Raw genomic sequence first — 20556 nt, 5'->3', positions numbered from 1 at the left:
TAGCATCCCATTGATATTATGTCACTTTTCGGATCCATTAAACGATTTAACGTTGTTATAATGGCCCCCTGTTGGATAACTTCGATTTTTCAAGGCCACCCGTATACGGCGATATTTTACATAGGCATTATAATATATAAGTACATTGAAATTATTAACTATAATATAACATGTTATATAATAATATAATGCGAGGGACTGCAAAACCGTTTTCGTCGCCGTTGACAAGAAAATAAAAAATATATGATAATTTACCGAGAACCGTATAATGTATACTGTGGTTTTTTTCTTTTGGTCATTCGCATAGGCATACCATATTTATACTTATATTGAGTTATATATATATTGTACACATAAGAGCGTGTCATGGGACATACTGCTGTCTCTAAAAAACGGTGAGCTGAAAAAAAATTGTTTACTTAACATTAGCGTCTGCAGAATTAGACACACGATACGAGTAATAACTCTGGTGCGTGCGCGATTAACAATAAATAAATGAAAAATAAAAAAATAATAGCCGACGTTGAGTCGTCGCCACTGATGCAGCGTTCGATTACATCGTCGTATCAGAATAATATTATTGACCGACTTTTGCACCACCGAGGAAGACTTTTAAACATATCTGCAGCGCTCCGTCGCCTGTACTACGTATACACATAGAAATTAGCTGTTAATTTAACTTTTACATAAATTGTTGAACAACTAAAAGATCAAAGCCGAAGCCCGCAGCAATAAATTTTGCATTTTTTGAAATATTTATAATGTGATACAAACAACAACTAGTGTCAAGCCAACATCAAATAAGTGTTGGGCTTACTAAATTATGTTGAACTGTTTGCTAGTAGTATTTCAACACCAAGCTTACTCCAGCTGGAAGTCTACACTCAAATGTGTTCAATAATGACACGTTTTATTGTAAATTCAACACCAGATTTCTATGTATGGCCTATGCGGTGTACTGATACCTATAGGTAATTAAGTGTTAACGATATTAGGTATTCGATTGTTTGGTATTATTAGTGTAACGATAGTTAGAATTATCAAGATATGATAATATAACACATATTATAGTATCCAACATTCTTGCATACTACTAAAACTGACCTATAACGGCACATAGACATTCGTCATAACTCATAATATAGTATAAAATAAATTTACATTATACTGCAGACTTGATACCTAATACCTGTACCGAATTTGCTACTTATACAAGCTATGCTTCATTTATATACCTACTGATATAAAAACAACAAATTTGGACCTCTCAAACTGATGTGCTGGTGTTAATGCACTCCACTTAGAAAAATTCAGCACTATTTGAAAGTATTATACTGCATTGGAATATTGATCTTTAAGAAGTTTTTTTGTTATTTAAACTATACATTTTTCAAATCATTGCAAAATTGTCTGTATATATAAAACATACTTAATTGTGAAAATAATAATCAATATAGCTAATGGCCTAAGTTGCCGGACTCAAGCCTAATAAAAAAAAAAAAATAATCAATAGGTATTTATATTATGATTTATTATACGACTATATACATGGGTAGCTTTAAGATTGTTACTCGTTAGGTAGGTTTAAATATTTCTCGGTTTGTAATTTGTATATAATATAATATAGAAAGAATTCTGAATTTTTAAATAATCTACATTTCAATTGCATTACTTAGTTAACATTTTTTTTTCACAAAATGTATGTTTATAATAACATTTGTTTGTATTCATTTTGCATACTTTCTACGGCATCCACGATTGACGTTATTACAAATATGAAGTATGTTTGGATTGATATATACAAAGAATAGCTTAATGCTTATAGTCATTTATCAGGAAATAACTAAATAAGAGATTCATAGTTCGTGTCTATAATATTACAGCACACTTTTAATGACGCGTAAAGCTATATTACTGAAATGTTATCTTTTTTACTAATGTATGTCTGTTTGGTATTTCTAGCGAGACTAATCCATTAATACCTTCTTTTGAATTTTGGGATAACCATATAGCCAATTAAATGGAGCCCAAATTAACGACAATACTAATAATAATCATATAGTTGGGTATATTTAAGCATTTCAGGAATTTCACTGATGTATTTTTTTCTTAGTCGAAATAAAAAATATTATAGAATATCTGAAATATAATATAAGATTGGAATCCAGTGCATTCTCACAACCAGGTAAAATAGTACAACGTTTTTCAGTTGAAATAAAAACGTTTTTCGTGTTTCGGGAGATGGAGGATTGTGTTTCAGTTAAGTAGTTATTGGTGTTTTGTAAATTTGCTTCGGGGCAGAAAGAGACAAGCATAATACTATTATCGTTAACGCTGGGAGATTGAATGTCAAAATGTTGCAGATTTACAGACACCATTATCGATGGTATCGAGTGTATATAATATTCTGCTGCGAGGAGAGGACAATCTACAGGTACCAGCTATATATTATACATTTAAACCACTACGACGACGACCTAAAAGTCTTTACTTTACGGACCACGGACGTATCAAACTTTTTATAATATATCATAATCAAAATGTATAATGTTATAATAATATATTGATATGTTATTACTTATTATACTATCCGCGTGCACTTAAAATACACCTGTGCGCTTACACACTGCACCCGCCGTCTCCAAATCGATTTCAGTTTACGTCATCAACACGCGATGCGGCGAATTTTTTCTGCGCTGCGATTTAAACAATTTTTTTCATATAATATTATATACTCACGCACACACACATAGTACTCACACACGGCTTTCGCGTTCATCATATATCGCGTTTACGGTGCACACACACACACATATTTGTGTTTGAGTTCGTGTGTTTACGCGTGCCTGCGTTTGTATGTGTGTGTATAGCCGTATAGGTATTGTATAGTCGGCACCTGGTCACGCACCTGGTCTCTGGGGATCCGGCAAGAGTATAAGTGTATGTGTGTGAGTGTGTGTGTTTGTGCGTGTGTAGACGGGCGGGAAAAAGGTCGACCGCATTCCAGGGCCGGATCGCTCCCTCCAATGCAGCGTAGGAATGTCGTCGGCTCGTGACCCCGCCCCCCTCTACACCCCCGCGTCCTCATCCGCCAACCCCTCTCCCCCGCGACGGCCTCACCCGAACCTCACTCGTACTAGGTCTCTCACTCTCGCACTGCGTATTTATACACACACACACACACACACACACACACACACACATACATATTCTGATCAAACAACGCAATCGTCGTCGATCTGATATAAACATATAATAATATATACCTATAATACATATTATATACATACCTGCGCATTCGAAGGTACCTACACCTATACATATATAAACCTTTTTTTCTCGGATTTTATTATTATTATTTTTTTTTTTTTTGTTTTCCGAACGCGCATCTCCTCTCCCGAGGCGACCATTATTATTATTATTACTATTATTACTTTACTACCGATGGCTATGTACGTATTTGATATTATGCGCTACTTTAACATACACCCTCCCCCTGAAGAGATTTTTGTATTTTCTTTGGGACTCTACCGGCAGACCTGGCAGACGGTGAGGCAATGAGCAGGAACCACAAAGACGGGTTTTTTTTTATTTACGACAAAAATCACGGTCCATTTGTATACGCGTATATACGACGACGACGACGAATAAAATAATGTTATAATAATAACGCACTAGGTTAGGTAGGCCCGTAGGATGCGTAGGCATATTAACAACAATATAATATATTTAAAGACAAAAAGTCGCGCCAATTATTAATGACACACACTCACACACACACACACACCACACGCGCGCGCGCGCACGCAATAACATTCCACGCGGGGTAGATAAATCGAAGAATGATCGTACACACACAACAATATACGAAAACAACGTTGAATCACATTTTAACCGCGATCGCGCGCGGAGAACCGGTTCGAGCCGGCACGGGGGGAAATATATACGCATACGTTCGAGTCGGACGAAGACGCGTATATTACGCACGCGCATACTTGTAAAAAAGGAATAATAATAATTTTTATTCAACAGCGGTGCGCGCGATGTATATTATAATAATATTACATTTTCGTTGTGTACGATAAATAGGTACATGTGCACGCGCGGCCGCAGCGGCGTACCTATATCATTATAGTTACAAGAATATTATATTATTATTTATTATGTAGTGCAGATTATATACATGCCTAGGCTTGACTAGGGTGTTCTTAGCATCCCCTAAATAACTTGATTAATTATGCACTTACTAAGTGTGTATAGGTATTAATTACTCGTGTAGTGAAACGAATAAATTGGCTATAAACTATAATATAGCATGCCACAAGAACGATTTTCAAACCGATCAATGTTAAATTTTGAAAAAGATTGAAAAAATATCAATAAAAAAACTGAAGATATTATTAATGGATTTGAATTTGCAGACAGGAGAACTATTGATTTAATATAGATAGTAACTTGTTATATTAATCTTTTATTTAAATTATTAAGTCGTAGGCTTTGTACCTATATAATTTTGGCATCCCCAAAATGTAAGGTCTAGTTGCTCTTACGTATTTATAGGCGTTATATTATATTATTATAACAGCAGGCGTATATTCGACTTTATCCGTGCTGAAAGGTTAGGTTAGAATGCGTTAATGCTTCCGTAGAGTATTTTGTGATTCATCTGCAACCCTCCTCTCCGAAAGGATTTTGATAGGGAGGTAAGATCGCATAGGACATCTCGTGCCCTATATAATATTACGATATAATCGTTATCCTGACATATCGTTGGAAACCAATTTCTTTTAAATCCGTCCGCGAATAAAATGGAGGAACTTTCGCACCCAAACCTAATAATGTCAAGTCAGGAAATAATTTTTCCTAATATTTGATTAAACATTTTTTTTTATTTTACGAAAATGACAATTATACAAGTACAAATAGTTAAAAGTTAAATAACAATACGTCTCACGATCACCGACGAAATTATAACGTCTAACAATTATATTAGGGAATTTTTATCATTTTATTTTTGGTGTAAAAATAATTTTGTGTTATTTAACTCTTATAGTTGTAAGTATATTTGTATTAGGTATTATCATTTCCGTATAATAACAAATTACCTATAACTTGACCGAGAAATAATAACTATATAATATTGTTCTAATTTACAAAACTTTATATTATAATTCCTATTGCCAGGTATTTAAATGTTTCCAAAGATATTAACTAATAAAAATAATGGTTTGAAAAACCGGTGTACCAAACACGTCCTATACAATCATTATAGACCTGCGAGGACCAAACGTCCGTAAACTGATTTTTTCGATGGCGATCAAATGGCGGCGGTTCTATATAGACACTCGAACACATAGCACACGGACCACGGTTATAGGTTTAACGTGTCAAATCGGAATGTCGTATATGCGACGGGACTCGACGTGGATATAACCGAGAAAGTAAATGTTATAGGTACATTATATTATTATACACATCAATAATAATATAGACATATAGTTTGAAATGTCCGTCGAGTCGACGGCGCCTCGGTCAAGTGGAAGACCCGTGCGCGTATAATAATAAATAGCTGGTGTAGTCCGCGCACATTCTATAATTTTATATTAAACTATTATACGTTTACTAGGCGTTTTTATACAGCCGTTACTAGGCGCGACGATCGCATAACACTTGACGGTGATTCATTATAAGTAGGTATATAACATAATATGTATTGTATAAAATGATACAGGCTAATAGTTATATTCATCGTTTGATTGTAATAATTGGTTTTTTCGTTCGTTAAACCGCGTATACATTTTACGCGGAGCCTTGGGTGACATGTATTCCGAGGTATAGTGCGTACCTATAATACAGTATACACTATATAATATAGTATAATATGTATACTGTATATTTATAATATATAGTACTGTTGAAGTATTTCAATTTAGACTGATAAACATGTTTAGGCAGATATATGTTTTTAACTGCAGTACGTATTAATAAACAATAACCTATATCGGCTGGGCATACAGACAGCGTGATCCTCTCTGCAGTAATATATATTAAGTGATACTACTGATACTGATACATTTCGAATATAAGGAACGATATTACATCGTACAGTACAAAAAGTTAAAATATATTAATTACAATATAATATATTCTTATTTCTATTCTGGAATGAGGAATTAAATATGGATGTTCCTTGTCATTAAAGAAAAATTAAAATAATTGTTATTTAAACCGCGACTTATGATTATATAAAAAAAATATTTTTAGAACGTTAATAGTTTTTGAAATAATGTATGTCTTACGTTTAATGGATCCCCATTCCCCAGGTGTATAATATTATATTGTCCTGGACGTTTAAATCTATTTCGTAGAAATACCCACGCAATCTATATAAAAGCGTAAATGTGGTAAGAATGCGTAAACAATATCGTGGATTATAATTGTGTATAATATACAATGTATACGGACGAGAGGGTTTAGGATTTTTTTTTTTCATTTTACAACAGTGTAAATAAAAAAGAGTGCCTATAATATTCTGCTTTTTATAAATTCTTTATTATATATATTATATTACATTACAGTCACTGACGTTTCCCATGTCCCGCGCTAATTTGAAGTAATAAAACTACGAGTGCGGTGTGTGCATGTGTATATACATAAAGTTTAACCACATAACTCGAGGGGCGACGGACGACTGGAGCACAGACTTGCGGTATATAGTAGACAACACATGTATGGAATAGTTTAAATCCATCGTGTAAATATTTTATAACTATCACATGCTACAGTATATAACATGCAGGCATGCCCAGTTAGTCATTTTTCCGCCCGGACAAAAATTTATTTAAAGTTGTCAACCGTGCGAAGTCTCGGCTGTGCTCTTAAAGTCTATAAGCATAATTATATTATCTACATGCATTTTGACGTTTCACTAAATTTGTATAAACAACGTTCGTTATTATATTGTGCACAGCTACGCCGTTGTATGTTCTGCAGGCCACACGTATCTATACCGTTTCAATGTGTACAGTTACGATCCGAAGTCATTGTATTATATTTTTATTCAAAGGGTTGTAGAAATATAATTTTCTACGATAGAATCACGTTGAAAATGAAATTAATGCTTTGAAAACTTACTGCATATCAGTATTCGTAAGTTGGTTATTAATAAACGGTAAACCTAGCACTAATGCTAGTTAAATTTATGCTTAATTGTATAAATATGACATATAGGTTTGCATTTTGTATTCGTTTAGAAAATGACACTTATAATATTTATTGTATATTGTCACCCGCAAACGGTTTTTATATACCAAACAAAAATATTTACATTTGAAAGTGTGAGAATTTGTTCTTATCACTTATTATAAGAGTTTAAAACTAGCGTATAAAAAATTCACATATTTACATTTGTTGTATATATTATAAACACAACAACGACGTTCGTTTCGGCTGTTGAAATGTACGATAATATTATTAAGGTTCGATTACGTGGCATCGGCGACGGGTTTTGGGACGCGCTTCAAGTTTCTGACTTCGATCGCTGTAGCAATTAATGCGACAGCAGCCATATAACTATATACTTAACTATATACCAATAACACTGTGCTGGGAACGGTTTCCTTTCTGCGATAACGAAACTTACACAGTGGACTGAGTTCGACATCGCGCGCAAGCACCGCCTAATGGCGCCTATATAATATATTTATAATGTAAACACCTACGATAATTTCCTCACGTATTTTTCGCAGAACTATACCGAATCGATATTTCCCTTTAACGCATGCACGAGCAATAATGTCGGGCACCCGTTCTACGGTTTTTCAAATCATTTTTTGCCTAATCGAACCTTATATAGGTACTTAAGTAAAAATCAGTTTAAACAGTAAATTTATATTATCATTGGCGTAATATTATATAATGAATTATCAAGGTTAGGTTAGGTACATGTTATATTATCCAAACGTAGATACTGCCGGTCTAAACTAATACACAAACCGAATAGATTTATCGAAAATCGATCGGGTAACTAGATACATAATATAGGTAATGGACTAATGAATAATCGGAAAACGCGATGTATTATGTACCTATATTATGTTCATTAAAATGAAATGCGCAACACTACGCGATGCGGCAAAGTCTCTCGCATCATACTACATTATTCCTAATTTGAGGGACCTATGCGGGCATGCGGCTAACGGCTGCAAAGTTTCCTGTGCATACAACATTTAAAAAGTTTTACAAAAGTCGTTACCATTCACGTCTTAAAATACACGATATTATGGTGTGTCTTACACTCTTACCGCGGTCGTCCTCGTATAACCACCTGTCTATGGCAGTACGACCTACCTGTATGATGTACCTACCTATCCGCCTCGTGCCTAAACTAAAATTACTATTACTAGAAAGTAGAAATTAATAATTATACTTTAATAAATTTATTTTATTAATAGATGTGAAAACTATTATTATTATTTGAACCAAGGCAAATCAATATTAATATTATATATTTATATGAGTCCTATAATAACTGTAAAATGTATATTATAGGTAGTTAAGTAATAATATTATTCAAGATCAAAAGAATCATATTATTAATGGGAAAAAAGTAACTCAATCGATGGTGTCAATCATGCTATAATCGCTAGACATTGCAACACATATATGGATGTGTCACAAATGTTATAAATATTAATGATATCTCATTACAAAAACGTATGTAAAAGCTATTAGGTATTCAAAATAAAGTCATCGTTTGTATATTTACGTACGTCGTATGTATTATGTATGTATTTGAATGATATAACATTATTAATATATCTGATTATGGACGTAAATATATATTATACACAATTAATACGATATTGTAATATTTATAACAGAGATTGTGTGTGTGTGTGTTAGTTAAACCATGGAATTTGTGAAATGCCGGTGTTTTACTTTCTCCCGAAGTATGTTTATAGTAAACTCCACGTGATTAGTATTCAGACACTTCCTGGACACAATAAAAAAAAAAAAAAATACAAAATACGAAACAAAACAAAACGTGACAATGGGTTATTATTGATAAACCTAATATCGACGACAAGACGATGATTATTATTTTTTTCTACTGCTTACCCGATCGGCTGCGCGTGTGCTTGGATCCATCGCCTCTGACGGCCACGAAATGCGCTTAAGGTCGCCAGCGATCGTATTATATTATTATTATTATACTCGCGGTATTATATATTTATACGTATAGACTATAGGTACTACGGACTCGCGTGTAAAGATGACATGCCCGGAATACTTAATGATAATTTATTGTTGTCGGTCAGCGGTCACAGTGTGTTTGTGTGTGTGTGTGTATGCGTACATATAATATTATAACGTATATATATACACTTATCCGGTCGCCTTTCGACGTGTATATAAGCTCGTATACGTATATAATAGTATAATACATAGTTGCATCATCCAGCCAGCCACCGCGGATAAAAAAAAATTAGTTCTTGAATAACGGAATTCCTCGGACGGTGGACGGTGGTATATAATATTGAGGTATCTGTGTATATTTATGTATATGCAGTGCACACCGGTTATAGGTTATATTATTATTATGTAGAGACGCATTTACGATAATATATGTATATACACATTATATTATGCTTATTATTATATTTACGCTTGTCGTATATGTACACGATGTACACACGTATAATATATGTATCGTAACAATGGTGCGTTTCACACATACCAGTGAAATACCTCTTTGGAGATTTCGAGTGGGTCCTTTAGGGCGCACACGCGGTCATTTCGTTTTACATATTATTGTACTGGACAGTCGTCGCGTATATAGGATTGTTGTAAATCGAAATAATATACACTCACACAGACATATTTATATAGGTATATACCAAAATGAAATATTATCGTACTCTAAAAATCACATACATGTATATAATTCACAAGTCGTAGCGTTCGTGTGTGCAGAGTGTGTGACGTGTACAATAATACTATACAGCAGTGGGTTCACGGGCGAAGTGAATAAGTGATAGAGCGGCACAGGGGTACCATGAAAAATATTGGTTTACCATATATTACATAATAGTTACATATATGCAGTTCATCTAAACTTTTAACTAATAAATAATAGTCGTAATATTTGCAATTTGTATTTTTGCATCGAAATTCTCGAAAAAAAAGTAAAAAACTTTACACAAAGTGGTAAACATAAGAAAAATTAAGAAGTATAATTAAACAATGTATTCAAATTACCTATGTATTAAGCATACTCAAAAACTAATACTCTACGAGTTAATGAGTGTTCACGGCAGTTCATAAAATCACACAGACTATAGGTATATTATAATATAGTAAATATACGACTCGACCGGTTAAGCTCAATGATTCGAGTGTTTAGCGGCTTGACGTTGTGTTATTATTACTTGTATCACCATACGTAAATCATATATTATAATATTATATACATAGGACATTCCACGAGAAAACGAACAAAGATCTCGAAGCAATATATTATACACGCATTATAATAATATAATATATAGGTCTCCCTTCGTCCGCCGCGGTCGGTCGTCACAATAATAATAATAATAATTAGCCGAAAATAATAATAACCACGTTCCTCGACCGGATACGACGGCCAGTGCGTATTTTAACACTATATGCGCGCTATAATACACAAAGTATAATAATATTATGCGTGTACTATAATAATATAATCTCTGTATATACACACGCGGACCATTGTACGGGCATAAAGACGTCGTCGTTGTGGCGACAACTCGGCGATGTTGTCTAGCTGCGCGATTTTTTTTCATTGTCACTACTTATATTGTACACCGCACATACTCGGAGATAGATAAAAATAAGAAATAAAAACGATTTTCGTTCGAGTAGGAAAAAATGTAACAATTTTTATGGTATTTTAATAACGGCTATTACGGAGCGCGCATTTCGATGCTACATAATTGGTCGGTATCCTTGCTGTACTAACTCGCAGTAGCTGCAGTAGCAGTTCTACACTTAAATCTACTATAATGGTGGTCGATCACATAATAACATCAACATAATGTAATCCCGTAAATTACCCAGTCATATTAGTTATTAATTTTTTTTTTTTTTTAGTTATTAATTATTATTTATTATTATATATATCATATTATTATTATGTACGGGTTTACTTTCGTTTTTATTTAGTCAGCCGATGATTATAGTATATAATTATTGTATTAAAATATTATATGGAAAAACAGTCATTCGTGTACTATATATAATCGTAATAATCTTACGTAAAATTTCAAATTTTTTGGAATTGTTTAATTGCACGTTTATATATATGTGTTACACGTAACTTACTGTTTTAGTAGGAAGAAAAAAATTGTATTATTGCTTACCATGCATGCGGTGGTGGTCTCGAGTATAGTTCTAATTTCGCATTGCAGACAAATCACTACCTCCCATCTAAAGCATTCCAATATGTATCCCACCGTCTCTAACCTGCAGCAATGTAAATAAAAAGATAAAGAATTTTTTTTGTGTATTGTATTGATCAATACAATCATGTTCAGTGTATGCGGCTTCTAAACTTCTCGGCCCTCGCATGGTCTGTATGTAAATATGTAAATGATAATGAGTTATCACGGTAAATGATTTATTTTTTATTTCATCAAAAATTACAATTTTGTTATATTTATTTATTTATTCATAAACGACCGAGCGCTGTGAGAACTGCAAAATATGTTCTCTATAATATACTGTCACATACCTACTAATATTGCTAAAAACGAAATAAATTGCCATTTTTAGCGTGATCGAAACGTTAACAATTAATGTATTACGTAATAATACAGTCGGTTTGTAATTTAAAAAACAGTAATTTGAGTATACGCCTGACTGTATAATGATCGGGCACTGTATAACTAGGAGCAGTAAGTACATTATAGGTATTGGAGGGTATAAAATAGTACCCATACAAATATATAGGTACTGTGTTGTAATTAACATAATATTATTAATATACTTCGCTAAGCACTGCACCGCAACGCGCGGACCACGGCGGTTCGCTGTATGGAGAAAAAGCACGGTACGTTCAGAATTCCAAGCGGTCATTCATCCATAAGAATATTAGCATCGTTTAGCGTGGCGTGAATTCGTGTTAATAATATCTCTGCGATTAGCGCAAGATCGCTGTCGTGCCACACGTAAATCACCAAATATTCAGGCGGCCATTAACTTAGAGATTCCGCAACGAGTTAAAAAAACAAAAAAAATTTAAATGTAAAAATAAAAACCCGTAATAAATTAATAACATTGTGGGTATCTATAGGCTATTATAATATAGGTATGTATATTTGTAATGTTTGTAGTGTATAAGTAATAAGTATATATACATATATAACATAAAGTCGTTATAATTATATGGTAGTTGGTCAATGCGTATATATTAAAATATTATTATTGCTGGACGCCGAGTACTACGTATTTTATAATACGGCCGTCGCTGCGTGTAATGAAATTTTTTCGGATAGTAATTGTGGACGACCAGTTTCATTATATTATACGTATTACGGCCATGTGTATATTATACAGCGTGCGAGTGAGACGACGGTGGAGAGCTGGTGTACCTACATTACACCACGTCATATACACATATTATTATTTATTATACGCGTACACGACGAGCAGGTAAACGACGGTTTTTTTTTTCCAAGGGAATCCGTAATTTTTTGGATTTTGTCCGTTTCCAACGCACACAAAGAGTTGTAGGTATGCGCTGCGGGTCTGCCCGGTGGCTGGTGCGCACACATACTGCGTCGTACGTACCTACATAATAATATTATGTGGGTACGGAGACGCTGTCTCGTTGTATAGGGTCCGACGCGTTCGGTAAAAAAAAATATTATATTATATGTATAGGTGCATTAGCGGGCGCTCGACGAAACTGTGCAGCGCTGCCGAGAGTGCCCGCGTTCGGGGGTTTGGTCTCGTTTTCCTGGTAAGATACATCTCCGACCTTGAACCGACGAAAACTATTATACACACTGTAATTTATTCTATTATATATATATATATATATATATATATATTCACTCGATGTGTGTGTGTGTATATATATGTATATACACATCGAGTGAACTATATAATTAATAAACTAGAATTCATCATGTCGGGGAAAACATTCGGTTCCGACATATTTTCGTCTCGGGTATGTTTAAATAGGTACCTACTACCTATAGTACCTACTTCGTGTGTGTATATCGACTACCAACTAAATACGTTTTATGATGGAAGTATGATGCAGAGTGCGTGGAAATAAAAACACGCTGCCGTGGCAATGTTTATCTGCCGCGTTTCGTATAATATCATATTAACGTTATGTAATATAATATACGATATAAGTACCTATCATAATATTCATATTGTACATATTTCGTACCTACACACTCGCGAATTATAATAGTTAGAATATTATAATATAATTATTATAATAGTAAACTCGTATCGTTCGACGCCTTCAAACACAAACACCACACACACAAACAGTACATGCGCACGCACACACTCTCTAGTCTCTCATACACACTCACACACACACTCAGCATGCACATGCACATAATTGAATAATATTATTGTGTATATATTGTATACATAATATTATAGGTAACACTAAATATTGAAACGTTTATTATTTTTTTTCCGTACATGTGCAGTTTGGCTCAGGTTAAAATCGCGTATATTACGTCCAAATATTTGTACATTGGGCGTATTATCAGTACATATAAAATTAATGTTTGTCTGTTTCTTTGTCCTCTATATAGACTCAGATACTACTTGACCGTATTCATTAAAAGCTATATCAATAGAATTCTAGAGACTAGGGAAGTGTTTATACCTTATTTTTCAACCCCTATGGCCTATATGTTTCTGTAGGGTGGCTCACACAGTCACACATGTACTAATTTTTGGATCATGAAAATCTAATATTTTGATATTTAATCAATTGGTTACCAGATACCACTGGGTACAGATTATATTACTATTATAATTAGTGGACATATGGTATATAAAGTGTTATACAAACACAAATCTTAAAATCAAATACTTATGAACACAATTACAATGATTACATTTTTATGATAATATGCTCTCATAATTTTGGAAGTATTTTCGACTATAAACACGTCATAAAGACAATCTAACGACATTGGATTTACGTCGGCTCTTAAGCATTAGTTGAATTTGTCTTCAGTTTTTTGTGTATAGGCACATCAAAAATATGTCCTGAATTATTAATAAGTGAATAATTATAACATCAAACATTGTAATTGGGTTTGTAATTTGTATAATATTTTTCAGCACAAGTAAAATGGAAAACGATAGATTAATTTTAAGCCGAGTGAAGTCGGGCAATATTGAGCCAGTATATTACGTATAGGCACAGTACCTATCCACATATTATCGTTATTATCATCATAGTATAATAATATATAATAAGTACTTGAATAGTTGAACACACAGCGCAAACGTCATAGTTATTATGGTGATGTCATACTACAAACCTTTGTACAAGAGATATTACAATATTTTTGTTTGACTAATAGGCAACATAACTATCGATATGTACACCCATATAATGTATAATATATTGTACAAAGTACAGCGAAAACTTACACATTTTTCTTTGCCGCTGCACCGGAGTCGGCGGCGTGTCGATTACGCTCGTGTAATAATGTATGCATGTTAATCAGTTGCAGATATTATGTGGGCGCGCGAAATGTAGGCGTCGGGCGAGCTAGCATGCGGAGCGCCAGCACAGTGAGCGGCCCTCTACTGTCTGTTTCAACGCCTGCCAGCCAACAAAACCGGTTCGCTGCCGTCCACCTGCTCACTGGCCAATTATTGTATTTCATTGTCGAGGTGAGTGTAAAATGACGACTACGGCCATAAGACGGCGGGGCAGAAGAAAAAGAAGAAATAGAAGAATAAAAAGATTAAATACGAGAGAGACGGCGCGGTGAGAGTGAGCGTGCGCGCGCGCGTGTGTGTGTGTGTGTGATAGAGAGAGATAGATTGATAGAGATGAGAAATTAATATTTTTATTTTTCGATACATATTGTTCACCGGGCAAATATGATTATATCCGCGAATTTCGACTGTGATGACGGGGCCTACATAAATACATCAGACACATAATATGTTTCACACGAGTTATGAGGTCGCCAAAGAACGTACCGTAATGCCTCCATATCGTAAAAATATATAATAATATATTATATAGGTACTCGCGTATAACACTGAATATAACAATATGTGTTGTTGTGGTAGACGTGTTATAACTGGACCACTGGAAACCGGCATTGAATTCGGGTACATCCACGATAGAATATATAATAATATTATATTGTCAGAGTGCGTGAGTATAAAACAAAAAAAAAACATTTTTTATATATTATACGACCGACCTACATAATATAAAATATACTAGTGTATAATATTATTATATTTGGTCGCGGTCGACGACGATCGCATCGCGGCACGGTCAGATTTATTTCGGGTTGCTCAAAATATATTTTAATAAATCGATTTTATCGTCGTATGAATAATAAAAAATCGTTTGAGTGAATGAGTAAGTGTGTATGTGTGACTGAGTGAGAATTATAAATTGGGTGATCCATAACCAAAACACTTAATATTTATTTTTTTTTTTTACATAATTTGAAGTCGTTAAAAACATTTTTCTAAAAAATATATTTTTACAATTTTTATCTTAATATTTTTTGGAGTTCATCGTTGTATAAAAATTGAATTTTGCACGAGTATAGTTTATGATTTATAAAATTTAAATTTAATAAATTTAGATAAGCGGAGTGGAGTAGCAAAGAGATACCCCGCAAAATGTTAGTCCACTACTTCTCTTATACAGGGTGTATCTTATATCATTGGACGCTGGGGTTTTTAACGATTATGGATCGATGACATAGAATTTCATTAAAACAAAAAAAGACGTTTATAAAAAAAATATATTTAGCTCTTGTAAATTAAACCTATATCAATTATTTCAATTGAAAGTATTAATGCATATTTTAAAGGACCATAGTTAATAAACTAGCGAACCAAAATTGATGATTTGACTATCAACATTTTCAGAAAAAAAAGCTCACCAGAACCTATTAAAAATATAGTAGTTACCATTTGAAAAAATAAAGTTGATTTTGCTATTAGTACACCTGCGTGTTTAAAAATTTTGAAATTGTTATAAAAAAATTGCCTGTTAAAAAGAAAGAAATACGTCTTTTTTCGTTTTAACGAAATTCTATGTCATCGATCCATAATCGTTAAAAAATCCAGCGTACAATGAAATAAAATACACCCTGTATAATCTTTAAAATTTAAATACTTTTAACTTATAAGTTTTAATTAATAAACTATTTTTCCAAAATCTGATTTTTGTAGATTAAATAAAGAGATTTTTACTCCAAATAATATTTATATGAAATAAATTATGCATGTTGTCATAAAAAAAGTAATACACTTGAAAAAAATAATACTGATAGAAAATAGTAAAAATATAATGGGCTTAAAATTATTTAAAAGAAATATTTTCATAAATGTTATTAGTGTTTTCAGTTATAATACGTGTCTTGTCCGTTAAATGGATCACTCCGTATATATATATATATATATAGAGAGAGAGATATAGAAAAATTATAGATTCGAATTATAGAATATACGCTTTTCGGACTATATATATATAAACATTACGTAAACTTACAGAAAGTGTATTTTTATTTTTAGGGTAAATCTCGGGTGAAAGAAGTCTTCTCACAGCTGATGACTTACATGATTGCTCAAGGAATGCAGGAGGTCGAACTGTTCGCACTGGCATTTATTCTAGGTGAGTCGAATTTACACTATCACGACGATGGTATAATAGTAGGTGCCAGATAGAGATATAATATTACAATGTAATTAAAGTTTACATAATAAATTGTGCATAATATTTATAAAGTATATTATAATCTAATATATTATTGTACGTAGACTATAGACTACCTATAATATAATTATCTATTTAGTTTAATAAATTCTCTGTTTCTACGACGAGAAATATTATAATATAACCTACAACTGCGACCATAATAAAGACTGTAAACGCGATCATTGCACATTATAATATTATACTGGTATGTAATATGTATGTGTATGTCGTGCGTGTTTAAGATAAATATAAGTATGTGCATAGGCGCAAATAGGACTCCCTTCTGGGAGGAGCTGGGGGGGCTTGGACCCCAAAAAACTAATGATTTCATTATTATGATTTAAAAGCATCATAAGAGTATCAAGTATAGACCTGAGCTACAGCCCCTCCAAATTTCAAACACTATTTACGCCTATGAATATGTGATTCGGACAATTTCGTAAACATACCATTTAAATAAATAATAATAATACAAAACTGAAAGGTATAGAATGGTAATTACTAATTTATATACACTTATGATAAAGTGATTTCAGAATTTTACATTGTCCATCGCATGTATATGATTTCGGTATATGTATTTTATATGTATATTGTATGTATCATCGAAGAGATATTAAAATAAAATAATCTTTTTTACCTCTATGCCCACAGAACATAATAATTGTTCAACTACTCTACAGTCGCGATAATATTTTCAATCAATTTTATTATTTCACAAATACCATTTATAAAATTATGCTATAATATGTACAAATCCGTTATGAATGCCAACGCGTTTTATGTGCATAGTATACACTGTATACCTACAGGTATATTATACACATATATATTTTGATTGTATATAACTGTTAAAATTAAAACATATACAAATAAATTATGCACGAGAATGTTATTTATCGTATTAATTATTATGTTTGAAAATAAATCGGATCTTATATTTTAATAATAACTGTTTATTTTACCAACAAAAATTAATTAAATTATACCTATATTGTGACGTGTTTGTAATACAAAAAATCATAAACTATCGATTAACTGATAATAATTTCTCACCAAACATGTTATAACGACAATAGGATGTCAGCGCACCATTTGTTTCTCTCTTTGCGCAACATAGCAAATGTACGTTTAGCATAACCAACCCTGTGTGATTAACTTTAATTTTAGAGTGAATTCACCTACTGTCAAACTTACAGTTAAGAACATTAACCGTACCCGCATCGTTGTATATTTTATGATATTTTAATTTTTATGAAAGTTATGAGCGTGTAAATTATTGTAATTTAAAAATGCTCATTAATTGTATACAAAATAAAATAAGCCAACGTAGGGACAATATTAAACACAGGTAATGTTCTTAGTTTAAAGTTTGATAATAGGTGAATTCACTCGAATATTAAAAGTAACAACACGGTGTTGGTTCTGCTAAGTATAAATGTGCTATGTTGTGCGTGGGTCAGAGAGAGAAAATAAATGGTGTGCTGACATACCCTACTCCCTAGCCCTAGTAAAGGAGTGTAAATCGTTGTTTTATTTTATTATTAAAAACTACTAAAACTAATAATGTATAATATTACAATATGTCAAGGCGCGTCGTGTAGACAATTCAAGCGCATAGCTGCCATCGGAGTTAAATGATTTTAATGTGTATTGTTTTGTTTCAGACGAAGAATATTTTTTCACTGACCCTGAAAGTAAACTGTCTAAGTATTCGCCAAAAAGTTGGAAATCTTCTTCGACATATGTAAGTATTTTTAAATTTATTTTTGTTTAATACAAACTTATAAAAAGTAATTTATTCATTCCAACTTCCAACTTTATCTTGCGGTCCAGAGCTTACGGTGAAAACTGAAGACATACGATACGATTGAAATTTTTTATTTTTAATTCTCTTTCTATTTAACATCAACACATTTAAATTGATATTACAATTACATAATATATAACTTAATTAATTAGGTAATTACAATTATAAATGTGGATGTTTACTTAATTAGTTAAAAATTAATTAAAAACTACGAAGTTTAAGACTGCTTTAATATACCAAACATATTTATAGTTGTGCAACGTTAATAATTATTTATAATTTTGTTATTCTATATATAACACGGATTCGTATAGTTAGGAACTTGGTTGTTAGTTACAAGTAGGTGGGGGGTGGTGGGAAACTTAAAAGTGGGATATTTTTTTTTAATATTTATTTGTTGTTCCGCTCAGGTTGCCGGTTGGAATACGTACACATACGTATAATTATGAGTACAGCCCGCGCGAGAAGGGAAATTTATTATGCAACTGTCTCAATTTATTCCGGACAACATATACATATATATGTACGACTGCGTACACAATAATTGGTTTTTAAGTTGTCAAAATGATATGTTGTTTTGATACGTACAACAACAAATACGTATATATTATATATAGTTTTTCGTCCCGATCCAAGGTCACGTTAGATTATCGTGTTCCTTCCAGCTAAAGACATATATATATATATATTATATTATATACCTGTATAAGATTGCAAGAAAGTATTACCTAATGCCAAATGAAAACGGGTTTAATCCCTTCTTTGTCTTCCTCGTTTGTTATTTACATATATTTATAATACACACTCGTGTATTTGATTACAAGTCAACATCGGTATTTTAATTTTGTTTTTTTTTTGTTTTATCACGCCTCAGGGTCTCGATCAAAACGGCCAACCTCTACTCCAGTTGCATTTACGCGTCAAGTTCTACGTCGACACTACTAAATCTCTACGGTAATTACAACGTATACGCACATACATAATATACATTTATAAATATAGAGCGACAGATATATTATATATAATTTTAATTCGATTTAAGTTCGTGATATTTTTTTTATAATATAGCCGCCGAGAATATAATATGATATGTTTGTGTGTGCACATAATATTTTATTACATTATACACATTAATACTTATATTCAAGTCGCCGGACAAAAATGTTTGAATAAATATTAAACGAGTCATTAAGTTATTTAAAAAGTCATATTATTCGACTGGTAGCACGAAGCGTTTGCGTGCGTACAGTTTAATGCATTCGTGGAATTTATGTATAGTTAGTTACGCGAGCGCTTATATTATATACGTTTTATACTTGAATACGTATATTGTATACACCTATATACATTGTACGTGTACCCATAGTATATATTATATATACATAAATACCACGTGATCGACAGTAAATTATGCGTTAAAATAATTATAAAAATATTTACGACTCACTAGCCGTCACTGCGCGTAGAATTTTTCCCGTCGTCAATTCGGTATACGGCGGCTATGGGTGCGGAGAAGAGAAAATTCGACCAGATGCCTACAACGATGTTGTTAGCTGCCCAAGCAACAAAAATAATAATGATGATGATTTCGATAAACAGTAGTGCGTAATACAGGCTTAAGTTTTTTAAACCGTTCGATGATCCTCATCATAATGTGATGTTTATAATATAGGTTATATGGGAGCGCGGAATTAATCCTCACCGGTCACCGCATTAAACTAGACGATATTTCGCTAGGTACGAATAATATGTGTCATGTCGT

At 32.7% G+C, this 20556-nt stretch overlaps 1 protein-coding gene across 1 annotated transcript in view; it reads left to right on the top strand.

The window, feature by feature from the left end:
• LOC132951273 (protein expanded-like) overlaps nucleotides 1–20556 on the top strand; it is a 32129-nt gene that overhangs the window by 3196 nt on the left and 8377 nt on the right. The window contains exons 2-5 of the mRNA XM_061023070.1: nucleotides 14754–14922; nucleotides 16801–16900; nucleotides 18652–18731; nucleotides 19669–19748. Of these exons, the coding sequence (XP_060879053.1) occupies nucleotides 14803–14922; nucleotides 16801–16900; nucleotides 18652–18731; nucleotides 19669–19748 (380 nt within the window). The 5' untranslated portion in view covers nucleotides 14754–14802. The remainder of the gene's footprint in view (nucleotides 1–14753; nucleotides 14923–16800; nucleotides 16901–18651; nucleotides 18732–19668; nucleotides 19749–20556) is intronic.

The sequence above is a fragment of the Metopolophium dirhodum genome, chromosome 8 (assembly GCF_019925205.1).
Source record: "Metopolophium dirhodum isolate CAU chromosome 8, ASM1992520v1, whole genome shotgun sequence".
Classification (NCBI taxonomy): domain Eukaryota; kingdom Metazoa; phylum Arthropoda; class Insecta; order Hemiptera; family Aphididae; genus Metopolophium; species Metopolophium dirhodum.
Note: the sequence above shows the minus strand (reverse complement) of the source record. Positions and strands in the feature narration are given on the sequence as shown.